This window comes from Phacochoerus africanus, chromosome 2 (genome assembly GCF_016906955.1).
Source record: "Phacochoerus africanus isolate WHEZ1 chromosome 2, ROS_Pafr_v1, whole genome shotgun sequence".
Classification (NCBI taxonomy): domain Eukaryota; kingdom Metazoa; phylum Chordata; class Mammalia; order Artiodactyla; family Suidae; genus Phacochoerus; species Phacochoerus africanus.
The window spans coordinates 229,808,607-229,835,421 of record NC_062545.1 but is presented as its reverse complement, the minus strand read 5'-3'; the positions used below and the strand labels follow the sequence as shown (position 1 = coordinate 229,835,421).

At 38.3% G+C, this 26,815-nt stretch overlaps 1 protein-coding gene across 1 annotated transcript in view; it reads right to left on the bottom strand.

Moving 5' to 3' along the window:
• RORB (RAR related orphan receptor B) overlaps positions 1–26,815 on the bottom strand; it is a 197,307-nt gene that overhangs the window by 30,806 nt on the left and 139,686 nt on the right. The window contains exons 4-7 of the mRNA XM_047767778.1: positions 25,710–26,111; positions 9,034–9,155; positions 7,570–7,702; positions 4,549–4,656 (exon numbers count right to left, since the gene is read on the bottom strand). Coding sequence (XP_047623734.1) covers positions 4,549–4,656; positions 7,570–7,702; positions 9,034–9,155; positions 25,710–26,111 — 765 coding nt within the window. The remainder of the gene's footprint in view (positions 1–4,548; positions 4,657–7,569; positions 7,703–9,033; positions 9,156–25,709; positions 26,112–26,815) is intronic.

The window sequence follows — 26,815 nt, the reverse complement described above, 5'->3', positions numbered from 1 at the left end:
AAAAAAGAAAAGCCATAAGAAAACACTATGAACAGTTATATGCCAGCACATTTTAAAACCTAGAAGAAATGGACAATTTTCTGGAACACACAGCCTACCAAAACTGAATCAAGAAGAAGTAGATAATTTGAACAGATCAATCACTAGAAAATGAAATTGAATATATAATTAAAAACACTCCCTACAAACAGAAGTCCAGAACCAGATGGCTTCACAGGTGAATTCTACTAAACATAAAATGAACTTATACCCATCTTTAAACTTTTCAAAAGATTGAAGAAGAAAGAACACTCCTGAAGACATTCTATGAAGCCACCATCACCTAATACCAAAACCAGATAAAGATACTACCAAAAAAGAAAATTATAGGCCAATACTTTTGATGAATAAAGACACAAAAATTCTCAATGGAATTTTAGCCAACCAAATCCAACAACACATAAAAATCATCATTCACCACGACCAAGAGGGATTAATTCCAAGTTTACAAGGGTGGTTCAACTTATGCAAATCAACACCATACACCACATTAACAAAAAAAAGTCAATAACCACACGATCATCTCAATAGATGCAGAAAAAGCATTCCGCAAAATTCACTATACATTCATATTAAAAACTCCTACCAAAGTGGGTATAGAGGGAACATACATTTACATAGTAAAAGCCATTTATGACAAACTGACAGCAAATATAATACTCAATGGAGAAAAGCTGAAAGCCTTCCTGCTAAAATCTGGAACAAGACAAGCATACCCCTCTCACCACTTTTATTCAACATGGTAGTGGAAGTCCTAGCCACGGCAATGAGACAAAAAAAAAAAAAAGAAGAGGTAAAATTGTCATTCTATGCAGATGACATGATATTTTATGTAGAAAACCCTAAGGACTCCACACAAAACCTACTGTAACTGATCAATGAATTCAGCAAACTAATAGGATACAAGATTAATATTCAGAAATTGGTTGTATTTCGGTATCCTAACAATTAAATATTAGAAAAGGAATTAAAAAAACCCAGTGTCTTTTAAAATTGCACCAAAAAATATTTAGGAATAAACCTGACCAAAGAGGTGAAAGACTTATACACTGAGAACTATAAAACATTAATAAAAGAAGTTAAAGAGGGTTTAAAGAAATGGAACGATATTCCATGCACCTGGATTGGAAGAATTAATATTGTTAAAATAGCCATACTACCCAAGCAATCTACAGCTTTAATGTGATCCCTAAAAAATTACTCATGACATTTTCATAGAACTAGAACAATACAAAAATGTATATGGAACCTTAAAAGACCCAGAATTGCCAAAGCAATCCTGAGGAGGGTGGGGTGGAAAGCAGGAGGCATAAGTCCCCCAGACTTCACACAATATTACAAAACTACAGTAGTCAAGACAGTGTGGTACTGGCACAAAAAAAAGATATACTGACCAGTGGAACAGAATAGAGAGCACAGAAATAAATCCAGACACCTATGATCAATGAATCTTTGACAAAGGAGGCAAGAATATAAAATGGGAAAAAAACAGTCTCTTCATCAAGTGGTGCTGGAAAAACTGGACAGGTGCATGTAAATCAATGAAACTAATACACCCCCCCTGACACCATGCACAAAAAAAAACTCAAAATACTTAAAGACTTAAACGTAAGACACAATAAAATTTCCAGAAGAGAGCAAAGGCAAAACATTCTCTGACATTAACTGTACCAATGTTTTCTTAGGTCAGTCTCTCATGGCATTACAAAGAAAAACAAAAATAAACAAATGGAACCTAATCAAACTTAGAGGCTTTTGCACAGCAAAGACAACCTATGGAATGGGAGAAAATAGCTGGCAATTATGCAGCTGACAAAGGCTTAATCTCCATAAATATAAACAACTCATTCAACTCAATAACAACAAAAACAAACTACTCAATGAAAAATAGGCAGAAGACCTAAATAAACATTTCTCCAAAGAGTACGTATGGATGGTCAACAGGCACCTGAAAAAATGCTCCACATCACTAATTATTAGAGAAACACAAATAAAAAATACATTGAGGTACTACCTCCTGCTTAGAACAGCTATCTCTAATAAGTCTATAAATGACAAATGCTGGAGAGGGTGTGGGAAAAAGGGAACCCTCTTATACTGTTGCTGGGAATGTAAATTGGTACAATCACTATGGAAAACTGCATGGAGGTTTCTTATTGAACTACCCTATGATCCAGCGATCCCACTCCTGGGCATATATCTGGACAAAACTACAATTCAAAAAGATACATGCACCCCTATGTTCTTTTTTTAAAGTAATGATTTTAATTTTTTTTCCAATATAGCTGGTTTACAGTGTTCTGTCAATTTTCTACTGTGCAGCAAGGTATACAGTAAGGGGACATGTGCCCCTATGTTCACAGCAGCACTATTCACAATCTCCAAGACATGGAAACAACCTAAATGTCCATCAACAAATGAATGGATTAAGAAGATGTACATATACACAATACTAGTCGGCCATAAAAAATGAAATAATGTCATTTGCAGCAACATTAATGCAACTAGAGATTCTCATACTAAGTGAAGTAAGTCAGGAAGAGAAAGACAAACATCATATGATATCTCATATGTAGAATCTAAAAAGATGATACAAATGAACCTATTTACAAAACAGAAATAGACTCACAATCATAGAGAACAGACTTGTGGTTGCCAAGGGGGATAGGGGAGGGAGTGGGATGGACTGGGAGTTTGGGGTTGTAGATGCAAACTATTACATTTAGAATAGATAAGCAATGAGGTCCTACTGTATAGTACAGGGAACTATATCCAGGATCTTGAGATAGAATGTGATGGGAGAGAGTATGAGAAAAAGAGAGTGTGTGTGTGTGTGTGTGTGTGTGTGTATACATACACACATATATATGTATGAGTGGGTCACTACGCTGTATGGCAGAAATTGGCATAACATTGTAAATCAAACATACTCTAATAAAAAATCTGCATTTTTTTAAAAAAATAGTATTTGGAGATCCTTTAGTACAGAGATAGCAGCATCCAGAGAAAATCTAAAACATTACGTATAATGGCTCAAGGGTTGTTAGTCTTAGTGGCACTTATAGGATGTCACTGGGAATGTAGGATGTCCAGGGGCCTCAAACTAAGATGTTAAAAAACTTCCTATGATGGAGTTATCTTGTGGTGCAGCCAGATAAGGATCCGGAGTTGTCACAGTGGCTTGGGTTTGCTGCTGTGGCACAGGTGGGATTCCTGGCCCAAGAACTTCCCCATAGCATGGGTGTGGCCAAAAAAAAAACCCAAAAACCCAAACAAACAAACAAACAAAAAAAAAAACACACACACAAAAACTTTCTATGAGACTGGAGATGAGATGATTTTCAATTTGGTAATTTCTCTGGAAATCTGATTAAGGAGCAAACATTTATTTATTTTTACCTTCTAATGAATGACTTGCAGGCCAGTTTCTTTGCCATTGTGAATTCCGGCAAAATAATGGCTCACCCCTACAGTGATCCTTGGTAAATATTTATTTTATGAAGCTGGAAATATACCCAAGTTGCTAGCCAAGGTTTTTCCTTCTTTCTTGAAAATCTAGCCTTGGAGATGACATGGATGTGTATCAGCTGCAGTAGGGAAACACTGCCAGCCCCAATGGACTTGCTGCTGGCTACCATATCAACTAACAGCACAAAAGGTGAAAGGGCAGTGGCCTTCTCTGATGTCCCTGGGCAGGATATGGAACAAATGGCACTGTGCATCATTAAAACCTTTCCTGGCATCAGCCCATCTTTGCTAACATACTTATCCACTCTGTGCACTGATGACTGGATGTGAGTGATACTCTTCCAGAGACTGACTCTGCTGTTTCCTCCCAACAGAACGGCCTGGGGATCATTTTGGGCTGGGTGGCATCTACACTATCTGTGCCCCCCAGAACTTCATGAATTAACAGAGAAAAAATCACTACTGTGGGTGAGAAACAAGTGAAATCTCCTCTTTTAAGAATCTTCACTAATAATTATACATTTTCAAAAAAAAAACTTTTTAAAAGGTCACCCATGGACCACCAGCAGTCTGAATAATATATTTTGTGAAGGGGTGAGCTAGGAGAATGACCTATAATCCATCTCAGTAATTTTATTTATTTGTTTATTTATTGGCCATTCCCCCAGCATGGAGAAGTTCCTGAGCCAGGGACCAAACTTGATCCACAGTAGTGACCTGAGCTGTGACAATGCCAGATCTTTCACCCAATGCACCACAAGGGAACTCCGTCTCAGCCATTTTAGAATCAGTTTTCATTGATTTCTGAAAGAGGCATGGTTGGTCTCAAAGGGTCTGTGGTTCTTTCCTTCCTTTCATATTTGGAGGCACTATTGTAAAATCAGAGGAATTAGATGAAAAACTGGAGGCTCACCTAGCCCCACCCTTATTGAATAATGAGATACTAGTTCACATTAGAGAATCACTTCACTTACCAATTTCAACCTGAGTGGAGAAACTGATAGTAGCTAATAGAATTTATGTCATGAAATGTAAACTCACCTAAGGCCTTGAACATTTGCATTCCTCCATATTTTCCTTCAAACAGAACAGTGTTGTTTAATGGGTTGAAGGCACGGCACATTCTCACTAAAACCACTTCCAAGCAACCTATGAGAAAAAAATAATTTAAATATATATATATGCAAATAATAAAGAGGTTACTATTGCCTACAGGGCAGGAGATTTTTAAAACCTTTAAAATACACACAGACACACATGTTTAGAAACTCCTCAAGGGAGTTCCCTTTGTGTCTCAGTGGTAACAAATCCAGCTAGCATCCATGAGTACACGGGTTCTATCACTGGCCTCACTCAGTGGATTAAAGAACTGGCATTGCCGTGAGCCATGGAGTAGGGCACAGACGTGGTTTGAATCTAGTGTTGCTGTGGCTGTGGCGTAGGCAGGCAGTTGCAGCTCCAATTCGAGCCGTAGCCTAGAAGAAACTTCCATATGCTGTGGGTGTGGCCCAAAATAGCAAAAAAAAAAAAAAAAAAAAAAAGAAAAAGAAAGAAAGAAAAAAAAAGAAATAGATTCCTCAAGATTTCTTCCCAAGTAAAATATACCTATGTTAGAAATAAAGCTCTCTTGATGCTAATGTGAGGAATTAAAGATAAAATATACTTTAAAGGTGATTAAAATGGAGGGAAATTTTTTGGGGGGGAAACATACATTTTATCCCACTATTATTTGACTAATATTAAAGTTAGTTTCAACACTTGAATTCACAGGTTATGGTAACTGTCCCAGAAAGGAGCTTTGCAGCAGGAAAATCCAATCTATGAACTTTTGTGGAAATTTTGCTGTTAGGAGAACTTATTCTCTACTTCAGTCTTTAACCTACTCTATGTGTATTTCTGCATGTGACAACTTTAAATAGGGACTCCTTCAGGATGTTTCTTGAGGGCACCATTTATGCCTTGATGTCTTAGAAATGAGGGTTTCTTGGTAAAACAAGTTCTGGCAAAGTGCTAAACATTATCCATGCCAGGGAGTTAAAGCCAACATTCCCAGATCGAAGGCTTGTTGAAGTCCTAACATGAAGGAGTTTGCTCAACCACAATGGACCTAACATTTCTGAGTTCACTCTTAGCCCAAAGGTGGTAGGACCTTTGTCTGCAGTCACAGGCAACTGTGGTTATTTATTCAGTGTATATCTCCAGGATCTAGAAAAGTCCCTGGTGCAGAGTAGGTGCTTAATACATATTTATTAACCGAATTAGTTCACTCCTTTGTTTTTTCCCTCTGAACATTTATTGACATCCTAAGGAATTACTGTTGTACAGTTTCTTTCCATTTTGGAGAAATGGGCTTTTGCCTCACAGTGTGTTGGAAGGTGACATCCAGACTCAGAAGTCTTAAATTAGCATGAGAACATCCTACAGATGATTTGGCTACACCCATGTTGCACCCAAATGTACCCCTGGTGCCTTTCTTATGCTGCCATCTCTATTATGTCTTCATTTTATTTCTTTTGTTCTGCTGATTTCTCTACTTCCTCTCCTATGTCATCTTAGCACAGAGCTTACACATGAGAGGATGTATAAATATTAATTGAAATAATGCTTTTCTGACAAATCCGATAATAGTACCGTTTATTCAGTATCTACAATGTAGAAGGCACTTACATTCTCTACATTCTATGTCTCCTACCCTGGAACCCAGGCAGGCCTTCATGACTGCCTTGACTAAATAAAGATGTAGTGGAAATAACACTATGGAACTTTGGAAAAATGCTACGTACTTCTGCCTTGTTCTCTTGGAATGCTAACTTTCGAAGCCCAGAAACCATGCTGTGAGAAAATCCAAGCAGTCTGTGGAGGGGCTCTCACATGAACAGAAACTGAGGCCTCCGACCCAGAGCGTTGGCTGAACTCTGGGCTGTCAACCAGTGCAAACTGCCAGCCACATGCATGGGCCAATATGAAAGTGGGTTCTCCCACCCTCAGTCAAGTTGCTGTGGCGAACACCACATGGAGCAGAGACAAGCCATCTCTTGTTGAGCCCTGCTCAAACTGTAGCTTTGGGAGCAAAACAAATGATTATTAATGATTACTACTGTTCGAACTAAGTTTTGTTTTTTTTTTTTCCCAGCAATATGAAACTAATACATCAAGTTAATGTTTGAATCAAGATTTGTACCAACTTTAATCATTTGGTAAAGAAACAGCAGCTTAAAATAACTATTTTATTTGGATTACAAAAAGCAGCTTTGCCAGATACTGGCTCTGTGGTATTGAACACAGCCCTTCACTTTCCTTGATCTTTGCCTCCTCCCCCATAAGATGGAAATAACACTAAGTACACAAGACTAAAAGAGATATCACAGGTAAACATAAACATATATATAATTATATATATGAAATTATGTTATTTGCTATAGCCCAGGACCACGAAGGGTCACATAAATACCATGGTGGTTATTTTCTATTTTCAAAGGGAACCAAGAAAGACATTTTTTTTTTTTTTCCTATTTGGGTAGTGGCATTTGCAAAGTCGATCATGTGCAGAGTTTCTTGAACTACTTTCTAAGTGGCTGTGCATGTGTCAGAGAGTATGTATGAGAGAAGGGGGAGGAAAGATTAGAGCAGAGTGAGTGTCTCCTGGTGTATTCTGGCTGCAGGCAATCCTCATTAAAATGATTGGAAATGACCACAGAGGCAGAACTCAGTTAGCCTGGATTTCCACCCTCCCAACAGAAGAGAAGTAGTACATTTTAGAGCCAGCTCAGCAATTCAGCCACCTTGACACGCTAATTACTTGCACTGCCTGTCAAGCTGGGTATCTCAACCTCCGCAATTAATAGCTCTACTTTCAATAAGCAAAATTGTATTTGACTTCAAAGGGGAACTGAATGAGTATCAGGGCATTTTTATTACTGAGAGTTTCCTTTGGGAGTTGGCTGACAGCGTGGGTGGTAAAAATGAGCTACATGTTGGATAGAAGATTTTCTAGAACCAACACTGAGTTAAGGATTCACCAAATTCTGGCCTAAAATAGCCCCCCTGAATCTTCTTGCTTACCTGACTTCAGAAGGAGGATTTGATCATTTTGACAGAGCTCCATGAAGCCTGTTATTCGCTTTGCAAACTCTACCACATATTGGATGGCGTGAGTGATCTGGATGGCACACTGCTGCCACAGTGCTTCCCGGGACTTTAAGAGAGAAAACACAGAATGCACATGGGGCAAAGAACAACTTAGAGACTCAAGGTTCCCCCAACTGGAACTTACCTGTCACCTGGGGTCCACAGTGGGAATTTGCCCTCTTTTAGAAGAGAGGTGATATTTTCTAAGATATTGTTTTGACCTACTTGAACCTTGATACAGCACAATTGTCAAAGTGCTGAGGCTAAAATAATAGAATTTATAGGTATAGATAGGTTCTTTAGTCTTTCTTCCTCCTTCTCCTCACCTAACCAAACTCAAGCTCTTAGTCTATTTTGTAAAACAAACTCTTGCACCGAGGAATAGCAATTTCATTCACAGGCTTTCATAAAGTTATTTCCACTTGTACCTGACAGAGACTAAATTAGTAATATTTTTATGTTGTGTTCTTTCCCCAGAACTTACGGAGATTGCTTTTGGTACAGAAAAAATTTCAAGGGAAAAGACATCAAATCAAATCACTCTCTTAAGTAAGATAGAATCCCAGAAATGTATTTTGATCCTTAGGGTATTTTCTTTGGAATGGGAAACATAAATCCAATTGTGTTAATTCTGTTTTTTATTAACTGTAACAATACCTATGCTTTTGTTTCCTTATTCACATAAAAGTGGTAAGATTTAAGTGTTCTACTGGAGAAAAGTCAGTATGCTATAGTCGTATATTTAAATATAGACACATTTATATACTTTATTAAAATTTAATTTACTGTTAGGTTTTGTGATTGTGGATCTCAATCCTGTAGGAAAATAATGTGAATCAAAACAACAAAAATTCCTTTTCTTAAAACCTTCTCTAATGGATACAAAATAACAACAACAGCAGCAATAATGATAATGTGGGATGAATTGTCCTTTTTTTACTTTGGTACTTTTTCAACATGTAGGGCAAGACAAAACATTTAGAATGCTTTGTTACTTATATGTATAGTATGAGTTTGCAATTATTCTTACCGGTATGAGTTATCAATTGCTTTCATTCCTTACCCAAGAAATCACCATGACATGTCCTAAAATTGTCAGATGTAGGCACAGTCTTCCTGGCCACTTAGAAAGGGCAACGGTTTTCAATTGGGGTGGTTTTGCCTCCCAGGGAACATTTGGCACTATGTGGAGACATTCTGGTTGTCACATCTATGTGTGAGGGGGTGCTACTGGCATCTAATGGGTAGAGACCAGAGACGATGCTAAACATCCTACAATGTGTAGGACAACCCTTATAGCAAAGAACTGTCCAGGCCAAGATATCAACAGTGCTTAAGGCTGAAAAAGCCAGAAAGAGTGAAATCACAGGAAAACTTTCCTGTCGTTTCCCACAGTACCTTGCTTTGATACGCTTTAATTTCTTCATAGGTGTGTGTCTGCCAAGCCAGCTGGTGAAGCTCCTCCATCGTGTATTGACAAGTCTCCAAATGGGACTTAATGATGTTCTGTGCAATTCGATCTATGAGAAAGAATATCAATTTAAGGGTTTGTGAATAAAATCCCATTTTGCTCAAAGAAACCTGCTCTTCACATGTTTCCTGTTGGAATGACTTTTGGAGAAACTCCAATTGTATGAGTGTGTTTTTGATACTACTATTTAAAAATCTCCAGATTAATTCTTTATTGCTTTTTTTTTTCAATTTTCAGTTTTTTAATCAAAATTAATGGTCTTTTTGTCCTTTTTTTGGTTATAGAACTTGGATCTTACAAGTTGTAAAGTGCTCAAATAAATATTTATTTTAAAAATAAATACAAATTACCGTGTTTCTTGCGTTTTGGATTAAAAGCCCACTGTTAGCCTTATAACACTTGCTACACTCTAAGAGTCAGAGTAAACGCCAAAAACTTTAAAATATTTTGAAAATCACTAGACTCCCAGTGCTTATCCCAGAAAGCAGAAGTTGAAATAGAAATTCATTTGCTTGTATTTTTAAAAGGGAGGATTATGGCACATGATAATGTGAGTAAAAAGAATGTATACATGTATATGTCACTGGATCACCTTGCTGTGCAGCAGAAAACTGACAGAACACTGTAAATCAGCTGTAATGGAAAAAATAAAAATCATTATAAAAAAATAAAAGGGGGGATTAAACCATAGCCTAAAAAATTAGTTTTTTATAGAGGAAAGAGAATGGGGTGACAGGGAAATAAGTTAGACTTCTCTGTTATTTTTGTAGATTTGATTTTGGAATCATGCAGATATCTTACATAATAACAGGAGATGGAAATGAAATAATATTGACTTCTGAGGTGATAATTTTGAAATTGAGTCATGGGGGCTCTCACATGCTTCTTTCAAAATTTTTATAAGATTTTTCCTAGAAAAAATTTTAAAAAGTAGTAATAAACAGTATCAGTCTTTTGGGGCCATTTATTCCAAATGAATTGTATTTGGTATTGTATCTGAAATACCGATTATTTGGGGTTTGGTGGTTTGAAAGTTGAGTAACAGAACCAGACATAAGAGCTCTCCTTAACAACCTGTAATGAGTCCCCTGAGGTTGGACAGAGCTCGTAGAAGGTGCTTCATAATCCCCTCTGCCATTTGAACACATGAAGATGACATCTTGGCAAACCAAAATACTTTGGAATTCTCTAAATGGGGTTTGAGTAGAATGAAAATGACCAAATTTTCTACCCCATAACTTCTTGGCCCATACAGAGATGGAGTTTTTCTTGTGTTTCAGGTTTTGCTATTTTAAATGCAATTTCTATTCATATTTCATTTCTCCAGGATAATTCTCAAAGGTACCTAGGTACCTTTTTTTTTTTTTTTCACCTTGCTAAGCTTTTCATATATATGGTGTGAAATAAGTTGTGTTTTAGTAATGTAAGAATTAAAAAAAAAGTCAGCTTGAGTTTCTAATGAACCTTCCAAGTGAAAAAAAATCTCATGGCACATTATAAACACTGAATAAATGGAAGCCACAATTGTCATTTTAGGACATTTTACAGTTTTTCGTCAGGGAAGAAATGTGACCCCAGTGGAGAGACAAACCAGATATCCTGGAATCAGTGCTATTAAAAGAAGATATTTCAGTATTTATTAGAGTTGTTCCATCAGAACTATAAACTGATGGATGTAGAAGATGCTACAAAATGCTAACTTATGATTATAGTTATGCTCTACTGGATTTAGCAGTGAGCATTTCAAGAACTTCATTGGTTATGACATTATAAAAATCCTTTCTTTAAAAATCCTATATTCAAAATTTTATTGAATATCCTCCTGTGTTGTAAAAAAAGAGGCAGGGATTACTCTATGCATCATACTAAAATAGATTGGTATGTCACGGCTCATCATTTTTCAATTTCACTTGGGCAGTCTAATTACTTAGAATCTTAAAAAAACATATCTATTCCTCAGTAGGTACATAATGAAAACCTAAGATTTTTATGGCTCTATAGTTTTCAAACCTTTATCTTCTTGGTGTAGTTTGTTTTCATCTTCAAAGATATACTGATTTGTCAGTACTTTACAGGCTACAGAGTTTATAAGCCAAGTTACAACTGCACTTAAAATTACATTTTGAAAAACTTTTTATCTGTTCCTTTACGACATCTCCTGGGAAGTTCTGGCCAAGGTTGAAGAATTCTCTGGACTTCTGCCACTGAAACTTAAGGTTCTATAGGGTATGAGAAGGAGTTCTATGGGGTATGAGAAGGAGTAGGCATAGTAAAGATGTGGGCAGGAGAAGCGAAATTGGAAATTCAATTGACATGCCTGTTTTAGGGCTCAGCTTGGATGGTCATTCCCGGAGAAGGTTTCCCTGCTTCCCTGTGACCTCAGGTTAAAGGGCCAGTTGCCATCACACTTTATTTCTATCCCAAACTGACCCCTTATTTCAGTCAGACTTATATGGTGCTTATTTGAGTGGATCTGCTGCCACACCCTTTAGGATTGTGAGCTCTTCAAGAGCTGGATTTCAGAGCCCAGTATAGTTCCTTCATATATTCATTCACATGTTCACAAATATTTTTTTGTGAAGCTATTATATAACAAGTTAAGGTACAGATTTTAAAAAAAGATACTTTATTTTTAAAGGATCTCACAATAATATCATATTGCATCATGATGTAACAAACGCCCTGAAGGTGTTACTGTGGGAGCCCACAGAAGAAAGTATCTAACTCAGTTTGGGGAAGGCAGAAAAATAACCATAGAGAAGATGCCTGCTGACTTGGGTCTGAGCTGGACTTTGTCACAGGAAGAGAAAGACTAACTTCAAGTAGAAGGGATGATGTAAAGGCACAGAGAGGAAAGTAGCTGAGCTAGACAACTGCTGATGTTATACTTCACATCTTTATCATCCTTACCTTTTACAACCAATTTCCCTTTTACTGAGGAAAAAAGTGAGGTTCAGAGAGAGTGAGTGACTTTAGACCCATTTTTACAGAGCTAACAAATAGTGTTTTGAAATTCGATCTCTCTTTCCCGGCAAGAAGTCTACAATGTTTGCAACGTGCATGGAAGAGATGGGGCAGGGGGGTGAGACGAAGGATGGAAACTGTGACTAGAGATGAAACTGCTGAGTAAACCAGGTCAAGAAGTTTGGATTCTATCTTGTAGGTGACTGGGAGATAGTGGAAGGTGGGAAGCAGGAGAGTGACATGGTCATTTTCTCATTTTAAAAGGGTGATCCTGGAGTTCCCGTCGTGGCGCAGTGGTTAACGAATCCGACTGGGAACCATGAGGTTGTGGGTTCGATCCCTGCCCCCCTTGCTCAGTGGGTTAAGGATCTGGCATTGCCGTGAGCTGTGGTGTGCGTCGCAGACGCAGCTTGGATCCCGCGTTGCTGTGGCTCTGACGTAGAGCACCCCTAGCCTGAGAACCTCCATATGCCTCGGGAGCAGCCCCAGAAAAGGCAAAAAGACCCGAAAAATAAATAAATAAATAAAAGGGTGATCCTGACCATGACAAAGACGATGAGATGGCTTTAGGGTATAAGTGAGATTAATTAGGCTGTTGTGAAAATTTAGGCAAGAGAGGAGGAGTTTCCGGACTAGGTGAGAAGGACAGAGATGGCATAGAGCTGCTGGATTCAAGACAATTCTTGAGGAGGCAGTGGACCAGCATAGGGGTGTGCGTGTGTGTGTTTGTGTGTGAAAGAGAGAGAGAACATTAAATATAGTAAGTACTCAACTAACATTGAGTTAGTAAAGACAATGTTGAAAATATCCATCTAAACCCTCATTTTCTGTTTTATTTGACAAAGGATTTTTAGAAAGCTAAGACTGCCCTTTTGTGTGATAATCTTAAAGCCTAAGCACTCACAATGGCTTTGAAGTCGAACATTACACATGGGTAATTATTTCCTATACCCCTGTGGTGAGAAATAAAAGACAAATTACTTTTTGACATAGGATATATATTAGTGGCCGCTAAGACGCAGTAGCAGCAATTGCAGGGGTGGTCCCTCTCCTCCTCCTTCCAGGGGTCTGTAGGGCAAAGCTGAGCCACGTGGAAAAACTGACTTGACCCCTCTCCAGGCTGGGGGGTCGATAAGCCACATGGTAAAGTTAGACTTGATCCCTCGGGGAGAAAAGTCTAAAGCCTCCTTCTGTAGATTAGAAAAATACGTGAACATAAGAGGAGATGGTTTGCTTGGACTGAGTCTGCAATTGTGAAAAGGGGAGAAGGATTTTAAAAGAAGGGTCAAAGGGAGAGACAATGAATACAGTATGCAAAGTTACCACTGGGAGCCAAAAGAACTTTCAAGAGTCCTTGCCTGGAAAAATAGAAAAGGTAATAGTAAACACTATCATCTCTAGGGACCAACCACATGAGAAAGTCCAGACAAAGCGACTAAGGTAAAAGAGCAGGGGATATGGAATCTTTCTGGGCAATCACACACCCTTCATCCGTTTCCCTGACTTGGATTGCAGTTGCTTCTCAGAGCTGGGTTTTGGTCGGATCCTTTAACTAGCTTGGGCTGCAGACAGCACAGGCTAAGGAAGGAGCTGGAAGGTACCGCACTGGGATAATGGGTCCAAAAGAAAGAGGGACCTGATGACTGACTAATGGGAAATTCTACCACCTTCAGAGGGTTTGCCCATGGACTCCACACTCTGTTCTTCCTGAGACCATGGATGAGGCTAGAGATTTCTCAAGTGGATCTGATAATGTAGCTATATATTCTCAGTAGTTAAGATTCTCTATGTCTTCAGAGACGGAGGTGTTTGTCCAATTCAGAAAGAGTATGTGGGCTGCTTTGATAGTTAATAAAAACATATCAAGGGATGAGAAAAAAAATTTTTATATGCTCAGTCCAGGCATTCCTGTTCAGTCATGATCAGGGGAAATGGAAGCACTGAAGCTGGCAGGGAAAATTACATGTGTTGTTACAAGTTAAGAATAAGTTCACGATCCTTCTTTTCTAATTGTTAATTTCATGAAAAATATCTTGTACTTACTTCCTCTCTCATCTCTTTTTTCCCCCATAAAATTGCTATTTTGTTTTTAGGCTTTGACCCTTACACTTTTCTCAAAGGAAGACTTACTGAAACCCCAAACTTATAATCAATTAACAGAATTTGTAACTTCATGCTTAACGTTATGAGATAGAAACGACAATATCTGCTTCAAATGAAAGCATAATCCTAGAAATCTTTAAAATAACAGATACAGAGATATGTTTATGGCACAGGTTGTGGTGGTGGTTTCATGAGTGTGTAATCTCCAAACTCATTAAGTTGTATACATTAAATACGAACAGACTTTTGGATGTTGATTACACCTCAGTAAAGAGTTTAAAAAATAGCTGATATAGGCAAATATGCTTTATCCTTTTCAATGAAAAAAATATTGAAAAATCTTGTTCAAATTGTCACACTTCCCTAAAAGCTTCAGAGGTTATCTTAATTCCACTTAAAACATGGGCAATAAGAATAGCAAAATCTATTTTTTTTCCATTGGAGAAAAATCTAATTTTTGAAGGGAAAACTGTAATAAAACTGATGGCAATTATCGGTAGTGTGGGCGAAAACTGTAGCATCCTGGGGTTGGAACGACCCTCCTTCCTCCATTTCCAAATGGACTGTATCTACATAATTCCAAATGATTCTCCTGTCTCTCCCTGAAACTGTAAAGATGCCCCCCCCCCCCAGTCTTCATCAATCTTCATTGTGATCTGTGGAATAAATCAAAGAAGTAGGAAGGAAGTCCCTCCTTGAGGTTTTTACACATAGTTGAGATGTGCATGACACAAACAGGTAAAGGGAGTTTTAAAGGTCAATCATATCAGGTGGTGTAAAAATAGTACTTTGAAGTCACGTTTAAATAAATACATGAAAAATAACTTTTCTTACATATTAATCCATTTAGTAAAGCAAAGTTTGGAAACAAGTCATCCAAATTACCTAGTACTATGTAGCAAAAAGGCTACATCTGCTTATTTTGGGGAAAAATGAGTAAACTGACAAGTAAGGTGAAAATTTCTTGTTTATGACTGTAATGTTATAAAATGAGGACCAGCCTGCAGCTACTAAAATAGCAAGTGACCTTCTGCAGCTCTGATTTCAACCACTCAGCGGGTTTTTTTTTTTTCCACCAAAGGGGCTTATTTTAGCTCTCACTAGACATTTCAGCAAATGGCGCTCTCCAAAGGCTACAGTGTCTCAGACAGGGTGGTTTCATTAGAATCTCACATCCCGGGAGCAGGGAAAGTTGAGTATATCTTTAAAAACTGCTGCTTTCAGTGTTATTACCAAGAGCACCAGTGGCCCAACTGTATCAAGGCGAGAAAGCTGAGACTCAAAGCTATATATAGCACTAGGGGGGTTGCATCTGAACTTCCTAATTCTTTCTCCTCCCCATCTTTTCTTTTTCTTTTCATGAGAAATAATGGTTTCTTCTTGGTGAACTATACCCCCTATTCATTTTCCTCCATAAGGGATTTTTTTTTTTAACTTGGAAGTATTCTTTTAAAAATACTATATCGCACACTCAATCGAAACGATTAATGAATTTTTAATTTATCACTTGCCTTAAGGATCTAGAGAACTGCTCAACTCTCCTGTTTAGTTTATACTACCAGCGTGAAAGTAGAATTCTTAGGGGGTTCACTTTGAATTAATGCCAGGATATCTCTAGGGACCTGCTCAAGGCAAGTTTTAAGTGCCTCCATTAGGTTTTCAGACTATCAGGACTCTTCAGAACCCACACTCTGAGGCAGTAATTCTAATATATTAGAACAACTGGTTGAAAGGTGAAACATTTAACCGAGTGTGCATCTTGTCTTTTTAACGATAGACTCCTAGTTTTATGAGTTTTCTGGCATTAAATAGAATAAGTCTACTGGTTAGGGTGTAAGAGATGACAATGTCAGAGAGGATAGTGTCACTTTCAATACCTTTCTGATTTTTCTAATCTCTATTTAGAGATAATTTATTTTTGGCATAAATAGAATTGTGCTACCAGCATAAAAATATCAATAATATTTAAGCATAAAACGGCCATCTATTAGTGATACATAGCCTTAACAAGAAGGGTAATATTTTCAGCATTTACATTCTTCAAGTTTTTAAAGAAGGATTTGGAGGCATAAATAATCTATAACTCATTTATTGGCTCAGTTTCAAGGTCTAATCACTCTTACTCTCTCACCAATGAGTTAGAAAAGCTTCTGGTCTCTTCATACAAATTCTATTGCCAATTATATCAGAGAATGGCATAACTGTTTTACCTCATGTAGATCTGAACCAAAATGTTCTTAAAGTTTTTCAGAAAAATATAGTAACAAAATATGATTATGTTATTAACTATAAAAATGATTAAAATGTGATAAAATATGAACATAGAGAAACCAGTGGAAAAAACAGAATAATACTATAAATAATAATATCGGGGCAAAGACTGAATGAACAGATTAACAAATAAAATGATTAAAATTTTATCAAATTTCAGGAGGTTCAGGTAAGAGGTTTTTTTTTTTTTTTTTTTTTTTAAGGTCACACCTGTGGCATATGGAAGTTCCCAGGCTAGTGGTTGAATCAGAGCTGCAGCTGCCAGTCTATACCACATCCACAGCAATGCCAGATCTGAGTCACATCTGTGACCTACACCATAGCTTGTGGCAACACTGGATTCTTTTTTCTTCTTTCTTTTTTTTTTTTTTTTTGTCTTTTTGTCTTTTTAGGGCTGCTCCAGCAGCATATGGAGGCTCCCAGGCTAGGGATCTAATCAGAGCTATAGCCACTGGCCTATGCCAGAGCCACAGCAACTGGGATCTGAGCCGCATCTGCAACCTACATCACAGCTCACGGCAACACCGGATCCTTAACCCACTGAGCAAGGGCAGGGATTGAACCTGCAACCTCATGGTTCCTAGTCATATTTGCTAACTACTGCGCCATGACAGGAACTCCCAACACTGGATTCTTAACCCACTGAGTGAGGCCAGGGATTGAACCCGCAACCTCATGGAGATGTTGGGCCCTTAACTTACTGAGCCACATGGGAACTCCAGGTAAGAACACTTTAATAGAGAGTAAGAAAACAGAAACTTAGGCAGAAAGAATCCTTACAGCATTTGTATTTAAGCAGAGTTTATTTAAAGGAAGAAACACTATAAGTAGCAAAACAAATGAACTCTCTAAGAGGGTTCCTTCATAATTTAATAATGGAAAGCTGTTTTGGATCACAAGTGTTTTTCTTTATTGCAATAGGCATGTTTAATTTTTGGGAAATTACAGTTCCCTTTCTTCCAACTAGCTAAGAAAATTGAGAAAGAGTATATTATGAAAACATTACATTTCAAAGTTAACTTTCATCCTAAAGGACCTCCTTCACAGAACAATTGAAAGAAATCAACGTACTAGTTCTAAGAAAGCCATCTTTTAAGATGGAGGAAGCCAATATGGACCCCTTTAGACTTTTACTGCCCTGCCCTTTGGGAAGTTACTTAACATCTTAGTCTTATTTTCTTTGGGTTTGATTTTTCCATACACAGAAAGAGTTGGCAAGGGTGATATTTCTAAGGGCTGTGTAAAAGGCATGATGACTTGAGACTGAGGGGCTACATAGGAGTTTCTCCTTGTTTTGACTTATGAGGGAGAATTCTTGCATAGTTATAGAAGGTAAGAGTATAGCTCACAGTCTTAAAAGTACTTGAAGAGTCTTAGATAGAACGAACAAAAACAACCTAATCTAGAGCACATTGAAATCTTTCTCTACTCTCTTTAAAAAAGTGCATCTCCACACAGTACCCAAAGGACACTTAGTGGGTCACAGATGATGAAAACCTAATTACGAAAATTGCTCAGGGCCATCATTAAGACTGACTTTTACTATTTGGATTTTATTGACATATGGATTGACCGTTAATTTAAACAGAGGCAGTTCCTCCCCAGCCTTACCCCGCCCCCCTTTTGGAAGTGCAGTCAATATATTTCTGACCTTTAGGAAGAACTAATTCAGAAGCAATCTTTGGAGCCAATTTTTACATTTTAAACATTTAATCTAAAATTTTTATGTTCAGTTGATTTATTTTTTTAACTGTTATTTCCCCAATACATTTTTTTTTATACTGTACAGGATGATGACCCAGTTACACATACATGTATACATTCTATTTTCTCACATTATCATGCTCCATCATAAGTGACTAGACATAGTTCCCAGTGCTAATTTTTAAAGTAACTTGATTGGTTAAATAATGTATTTAACTAATGCTTTAAAATAAGTGTTTTCTAAATAGTATAGTACCAAATACTTCTAGAATAAACCTATTTGAAAACCAAATAGCAGTTCTACAATAGTCCTCATAAATGGCGCTCAGAGTGAAATAGTAAACTTCTCAGTATTGAGAGTATATTGTCATATATCCTTATTTAACTGCTTACATCCTAAAATAAAATTAAAATAAACAAAAAAGTCTTCCCAGCTAGGAATATTTCCAACAGGTTTCCCCACATTTGTAAACATCACAGAAATAAATCCTGTACTGGTTGGCAGAGACCCTGTTAAGTTAGTTGTAAGTGCCCTGAGCTCCATCTATCCGGCCGTCAATTGACATTTCTGTGTTCACTAACCTATGTGGTATTTTAACCCTAGCCAGCTCTTCCCCAACTAGGAGTTTGAAAATGTGGCTAAAGCAGCACCTATTCACCCCAATCAGTGAAAACAACGATTCAGATACAGAGCTCTTTCTGAGAGCCAGGGTCAAGCATGCGATGCCAGGAAATGCTTTTCAATAGTGGGGCTGTTTCAGAGGTTGTCTTATGTCATAGGCAGAGCCTCATGAAATCTCCTTTCCTCTTCCCTACTGCAGAATATTTCATATCTACTATGGTTTTTAAAATTGAGTGCATAAAATGAAATTGGTTTTCCAGAAGCTTCTCAATAGCATTTTGTGTGTGTGGAGGGGAGGTGGGGTGGGTTGGTGGATTTTAGAATCTTCTTAGGAAGTTCTGAATTCTGAGTCAAAAATTAATCCCAAACTAGTATCTCCAGGAGGAGTCTGCTGAGGAAGATCAATTTTGCACAATTTCAACTCAAAACAGAAAAGGTGATTGGGAAGATTTACCTAATCTAGTGAATGCTAACACATGTTAGGCAAGTTGTACTGACAGATATAAAAGCATGTAGGATTAGTCTGCATACATGTGCTATAAATAGATATGTAGATTTGTAAGTCCTTGAACTGAGCATATATGTGTGTACTGCTTATAATAGAAATCATCTTTATATTTGTTTATAGCCTTGCTAATCACAAAGTGCTTTTGTACACATTATGTCATTTATTCCAGTTGTGAGCAATCACTGCACTGAGCGTGACAGTGGAGTAACTGCAACATATTACTAGGTGACTTTAGACATCTTTGTTGGGTTATTAAAGGATATCCAGAAAGATATGGATTTGAATGGCCCTAGGGAAGAACTGCAGTGTCCTTTGTCCTACAATGCTCTGGAAAAATGCCATGGCCATGGACTAGTTAATGCTATAGTTACAACCATGGTAAAGATCCCAGAAATGTGACAAGCTGAGTTGATTAGCTTCATCCCCACACTTGGGCAATTCATTTTTTTAAGATAGAAGACAGGATTCTGGAATAAAGCAGCCTCTTGGGATGTAATCTATGGTTAGCAGAGAACAAGCTGGAGTGAAAATTTCAGAGGAGTCAGGTAAATCCCTCTCAAGTGACCAAGGTGACCTGGGTATTCCTGGGGCTAAGTCAAGAACATATTTTTTTTTTTTTTGTCTTCTAAGAAGGGTTCCATCAGGTGATCAAGTTGAAATGGGCCTGGGAGGACAGGTGGATTTGCCCTGAAGCTGTATCTATACAGCTGTTCACTCTTTACTTTGATTGCGCATGAACTTTGAATGGTTTCGGATTGGCCACCAGCCTCCCCTTGAGTTGTCCCTGGTTGTCTTTGATATTCTTTTTTCCCAGGAGGGTGGAGGAAGAGAAGAGGCTGGTACACATTTCTGATCTGATTGTGGTTATTAACTGGAGAGTTGGCAGGGTCATTCTACCCTATGGAAGTTCTGTGCTCCTAGGGAGGGAGGTGTTGCTGGCTCCTGCCACACAGATTTGTTTCAGCATCATTCAGGATTGCCTAGTTCCCTGTAAGTTCCTCCTGTCCACTACCTTACCCTTCTCCTTGGGAAGTAGCTGCCACAAAGGGAATATTTGTCCATATGGCCAAAGCTCCCACCAGGAGGTAAGAGAACCCAAATCCTTCAAAGTCCTTTAATCTATCTGCATTAATTTTTAGATGAAGAGACTGAGCATCAGAAAGTTGAACTAATTTTGAACAAGTTCACACAGCTAGTATGTGGAGTCAGATTCCTGGTTTCAAAGTATCGAAATGGAGGTTTCCCTCCATTGCATGCATAGGAACTGTGTTTAGGTGAGAGTGATGGGGGGTGTCCAATGACAATGGAAATTCACAAAATGTCTTCCCTCAAGGCAAGAAAGGGAGAACTAAGACATTGGATTTTCATCTCCCCCTACTGTTTCAATGGTTTTTCTCACTAGTTTAGCCTATTTTTATTCATTTTAATGACTTAGTAGTAGGCATTTACTCCTGAACTGAATGCCTTACCTGAGTCTGATACACGTGCCACCAGAGGACATAGGAAATATGTAGCTGGAGTTAAATTCTGTTTTCTGTACCATTTCTAAATGAGTAGTTGAATATGTATAATAGATTTTAACAGTTATAATAAAATATTTACCTGTAAAACCCTATGCAATTGAAGCTGCTGCCTTATGACCACAGCCACATGTTTGGGGCTCTTAATAAGTAACAACTGAAACGTCATCAACTTTTATAGAATTTCCCCCCAACAAAACAGCACTAGAAATATTGTCTATGTGTCTACCTAGTTTTGACGGAAAAAAGTAGTACATTATAAGGATTAGATCACCCTTAGGCCAATCCTTTTCTGTAATCTCCTCTATTAATACTCAGCTTCTTTAATGGGTGAATTTGCTAAAAAAAAGGTTTATTTCTATTTTTGATGTTTAAAATTCCAGGCTCCATACATAGAACACAAAAGGAGTAGGAAAGTAAATCTACATTTAAGGTGTTATAGGAGGGATCAATTAATTCATATTGCATTATCTTTATCTGGAGAGAAAAATACTGAATGGAATGGCAAACTCGGATGATGTCGAAAAAGGCAACTTATCCCTTTAGCATCAAAGCTAATTTGATGGATTTCTTTCCCCCTTGTTTTTAAAAGCATGTTGTTTGGCTGTTTGTCTTGTAGTCTGGTACCTAACAGATACACTGTCACTCATCCTTGAGCTTAAATGAGCTTTCATTAAGAGCATTACTCCTGTCAAATCCCCCAACCCATCTGAGGGCTATAGCCAGGGAGCAAAGCCTCGACCTTCCACTTCCTTTCTCGGCTTGTTCGCCAGTTATCCTTTAGCCACCTTCCTCTCCCTGCCACCAACCACTGCAATATTTTATTTGCAAAGATGTAACACCTTCACTGTGCCAGCTTGAAGTAAAATTCCTGCTAAACCCAGTTAAATCTGATGCCTAAGTATTAATTTGCAGATCACTTTTGCCCTTCTCTTATTTCATGAATGTATTTTTTTTCCCCCTATGGGATTCTGAGAAATCCAAGTATACAATTCCTGAAATGATTCATGTTTTTCCCTTTGCTTACCCACATTTTGTTTTTGATTCCCAAAACTATGGGAATAAAATGTTCCTGAAAAAGAGCAGTGGCTCAAAGTAAGCAACACTCCCAACTTCCTCACCTGCAGGAGAGTTTGTGGTACTGCCATGCTTGGGATTTAGAATACATGAATTCCAATTATTTATTTAATGCCTGCCCTCTAGATGGTGAGGACAGGAACTGTGCTCTACCTACCTTGAGTGCTTGGCACATTTCAAAAATATGCCTGGGAGTTCCTGTCGTGGCGTAGTGGTTAAGAATCTGACTAGGAACCACGAGGTTGAGGGTTCGATCCCTGCCCTTGCTCAGTGGGTTAACGATCCGGTGTTGCCTTGAGCTGTGGTGTAGGTTGCAGATGCAGCTCGGATCCCACGTTGCTGTGGCTCTGGCGTAGGCTGGCAGCTACAGCTCAGATCAGACCCCTGCCTGGGAACCTCCATATGCCGCAGGAGCGGCCCAAAGAAATAGCAAAAAGACCAAAAAAAAAAAAAATGCCTGGAGGTCTAGGGAAGTAGTCTAGGGTGGTATAACCAATGTTAGAACTTAAACTTTACCACGTAATCAACTCTGCACCCTGGGAAAATCACTCACTCTTTCCAACTCTTAATTTCCTCATCTGAACAATGGGGTTATTTCTTCACTGCTCACCTAAAGGCACTGGTGGGAGGCTTAAATTGGCTAATATGCATGAAAGGACTTTCTATATTTATCTCCATCCATGGGATATTATTATTAGGGTTACTGAACCCAAGGTGTTTGTAGTTCCTTTGAAGCACTTTTAGGAAGACGACTTTGGTTTTTCAGGGGAAATATTCCTGACTCTGATAACATTCACCTAATTGACTTTTGAAGATCTCCATGCTATTGCTAATATTGTCTTATGGGTCCCAAATATGCATTTTTATTAACATTTCAAAAATTGTGAGACTGTATTCTACATAGGCTAATCCAGAAACTTTTTTTTTTCTTTTTTTAACCATCCTAACATTTCTTTTTTGGCTTCAGTGTTCAGTGACTTGATGTGGGATCTTAGTTCCCAGACTAGGGATTGAATCTGGGCCGCAGCTGTGGAAGTGCCAAGTCCTAACCACTACACCACCAGGGGACTCTACAACCCCCCCCCCTTTTTTTTTTTTTTTACACTATGATCCTGTAAGAATAATGTACACATTTCATTGTTTTGGCACTTACAAGTACTTCCATTCGAAACTTGTGGCCACTAGGTGGCATTGCCGTTTTAACGAAATGCGAACCAAGGCAATATCTGGGTTTTGGAGCCTGCTAATTTGAGAGCAGGAGCAGGATGATTTAATGGTATCCCTAAAAGTCTTCTGGAAGAAACCTTCAAAATTGACAGCATATCTTGGGATCTCTAAAGACTAGTAGTATCTTGAAATAATTAAGAAAAACAAATGCTAGTGCATTTTGGGGTCAATGTCTGTATAGGAAATTTGGGTAAATTTTGAGATTCTCTAGTTCATAGATAAATAGATTGAAGGCTGGAGAGGAAAATGACCTCGGTAGGGTCACCTGGACCTCATGGTTTTGGCCGTAGTTCTCTTTCCATAATACTTCCTATTGATTATAAATCATGAAGGAACTGTGTTTTCTGCATTCTTGTAAGTCTTTCCTTTTGGGTATAGAGTAGAAGATTGCCCAACACTTGTTTTTGTTCTAGTATGTTTTAAACACATGTTCCCAATCAATAGCAAACGGGCACTGAGACATTAAGTAGGATAAAAGCAAAAAATGGTGTCTATTTTTCTTTTTAACATGTCCTCTTGGAAAGGTTGAGTGACTCCACTTTAAAATATTGTCCCTATTGGAGTTTCTGTCGTGGCTCAGCGGAAATGAATCTGACTAGTATCCATGAGGATGCAGGTTGGATCCTTGGCCTCACTCAGTAAGTTAAACATTCAGCATTGCCATGAGCTGTGGTGTAGGTCTCAGATGCAGCTTGGATCAGAAGTTGCTGTGGCTGTGGTGCAGGCTGGCAGCTACAGCTCTGATTTGACTTCTAGCCTGGGAACCTCCATATGCTGCAGGTGCGGCCCTAAAAAGACAAAAAGAAAAAAAAAATTGTCCCTACTGGTTGACAGTGCGGTTTGTGGATATTAAACCCATAGCAAGATGTAGGATAAGGAGTATGCACAAGGACTCTGGAATCAGACAGCCTGAGGAGGAAGTTGGCCCTATTCTTTAGTAACCAAAGGACTCTGGGAAGGTCATGGAACACCTCTAAGCCTGTTTCCTCATCTGAAAAATGGGAATAATATTTTTACTTATAAGATGCCTACGAAAATTAAATGTATGTGAAGTGCCTGTGACATAATTTCAGGTTAAGGAGAGCAGTATAATGAATATTTTTGTTATTAGAGCTGAAGTTTTGTTTTCTCTGTCTCTCAGTTGTGCATTTTCGATAAATTCTTTACTCAATGCCACAGGCTGAATTGCTGAGAGAGAGAGAGAGAGAGAAAACATTTCAGGTTTTGTAACTGTGTAAATAAATTAAAAAAAAAACAAAACAGTGCTTCTTCTTCAGCCAGATGGTAGAAGTAGCCAAGATACATATGGCATATACTTCATTATGTGTTCACATCAACTTTTTTTAAAACACTCGTAGGCTTTAAGCTCTTACTCACAGTTTAGACAGAAAAGGTGACTGAACACGTGGTGGACAAGTGATAACAGCTCAGAGTTCCTGAGCGCTTGCTGGGTACCAAACATGACTCTGTTTTACAAGTATTAACTCATTTAATTCTTACACAACTGTGTGATCTATGAGACAAGATTTTTGTGAGAAAAAAATAGGATGACCAAACTGGGTTGAGAAACTTGTTCCAACTCAAATAATAGGCCACAGATCCAGGATTTGAATTCAGGTGGCCTGCTACTCAACTACTCTTTTCTGCCATGTCTCAGGGTGAAACATGAGGAGGCCTCCTGAGCTCCACACTGCTCTCCCATCTACACTAAATACTGCAACAAAGCCTGCTATAGCCACTGCCTGTTAAATCCTCCAGGCTATTTTTAACTTGCAGCTCTATTATTACCCAGGAGGGGGATGTTAAACCTACATCAATATTTTTATGGCAATTAGTTAATGAAATCAACTGATTAGACATTTAATAGACTCCTAAACTTAACAGGGTAAAACAAAGTTGTGACAAGCCAGGATAGAGAGGGCCTAGGATAAGACCACTCTTAAGGAAGGATATTGTAAAAGCCAGAGAGTCTGGTGGCTGATGCAGTTGTGCCTGTGACTTGGCCTATTCAGCAAGTCTTATTTGTTGCTCTTCTGTAACATTCTAGACTATACTTTTTTTACTGTCAGTAATTCAGACTCCATTTCCCTGTAGATTTTTGAATTCAGACTTAACAAGAGCCTTTGGGGTCTTCTGATCTATCCCCTCAGCTTTACGAAGAAGGAAACTGAGGTTTATCCCCACTTATCTCAGATGGGGAGTTGGTGCCCCCATGTTCATTCAGTTACCACATACTGTTTCTTTATCCCTTACCCATTTTACTTTAAATAGCATCACTTTGAATACTTGCTGAAATTTTCTTGTTTATACCAATAGCATTTTTCCTTCAGTGATGAACTCAAATTCAACAGATAGCATCTGTTCTTTACAGATAGCATCTTTCTATTTATAATTTCTTTTTTCTTCCTTTGCTTGAAATAAACTTTTATGAGCCGTGGGAACAATGACAGTTATTAGACTATATTTTAAAACCAATTAATTTTCTCACTAGAAGCCATGAGTGCAAATAATTCAACTTAGACCTGAGAAAATAACCTTATTAAATAGGACTGAGGTAACTTCAAAGAAGAATATCCAAAAATGAGCTGGAAGGAGACTTCCACTTACCGATTTCAGTCATTGTTATCCCTGGTGCTAACTGCCCGTTGTTGAAAGAGCTATAGGTAAACAAGTTGGGTACGGAGGTGAGGTCATAGATAGGTTCTTGCTTTATCTGTTTGATTCCAGTCATGTCAAGTCCTGACTGATCAGGGGACGGCTGACCGGAATCCACGCTGTAGTAACCCTCAGACTTGGGCAGGTCGATGACATGTCCATTGGCATAAGTGCCACTGGCCTCGTTGTTCAGGTTGCTGAGGCCGTTACTGATGCTGCTGCTATACACTCTGGCGAGGGCTTCTGCCTCCCCGCTCTGCTGCTGCCGCTGCTCCTGCAGCCTCTGCTGGTGCTTCTGCACCTCGGCATAGAGGCTGTCCCTTTGCTTCTTGGACATCCTCCCAAACTTCACAGCTGGGTGGGAGAAAAAAAGCAGAAAACAGCACCTGTGATTATCGTTCTCATGTTAACACCTCACATCCAAGGGCTCGTGGATGGTTGCCCCCTCAACATAAAATGCACAAAGTGCCGGTACCATAGCCTGAGAGTCCATTCATTTACACTTCACTTTTGGGGAAAGGTTATATTCAGAGGTGTCTGTACTGGTTTATGTGCATAGTGAGAACTAAATCTAAGCTAGGAAGAAATGTAAAAGCTTACAGATGTATTTCTTATTACCATGAATTTAGAAGGCACATTTCCTACTCTTACCTATGGGAAAAAAGATCACAAAACCCTAAAACTACCAAATAGTACCTGTTATTCAAATGTCAGCACTTATGATTAGCTCCCTGCCTCAGCTGTATGTTTCTAGACTGTCAGATAGGATCCTACTCTCTATTTTCTTTTTTTTATAATTAATGTTATTTTTTTCCATTATAGCTGGTTTATAGTGTTCTGTCAATTTTCTATTGTACAGCAAGGTGGTCCAGTTACACAGACATGCATACATTCTTTTTTTCTCACATTATCATGCTCAAACATAAGTGCCTAGGTATAGTTCCCAGTGCTATATAGCAGGATCACTATTTTCTAAATAGCATGTTGGGTAAGACCAAGGATGTAGAGCAGTGTGAGAAACACAGTTTCAAGTAAACCACATCATTTGGCTTTTGGAA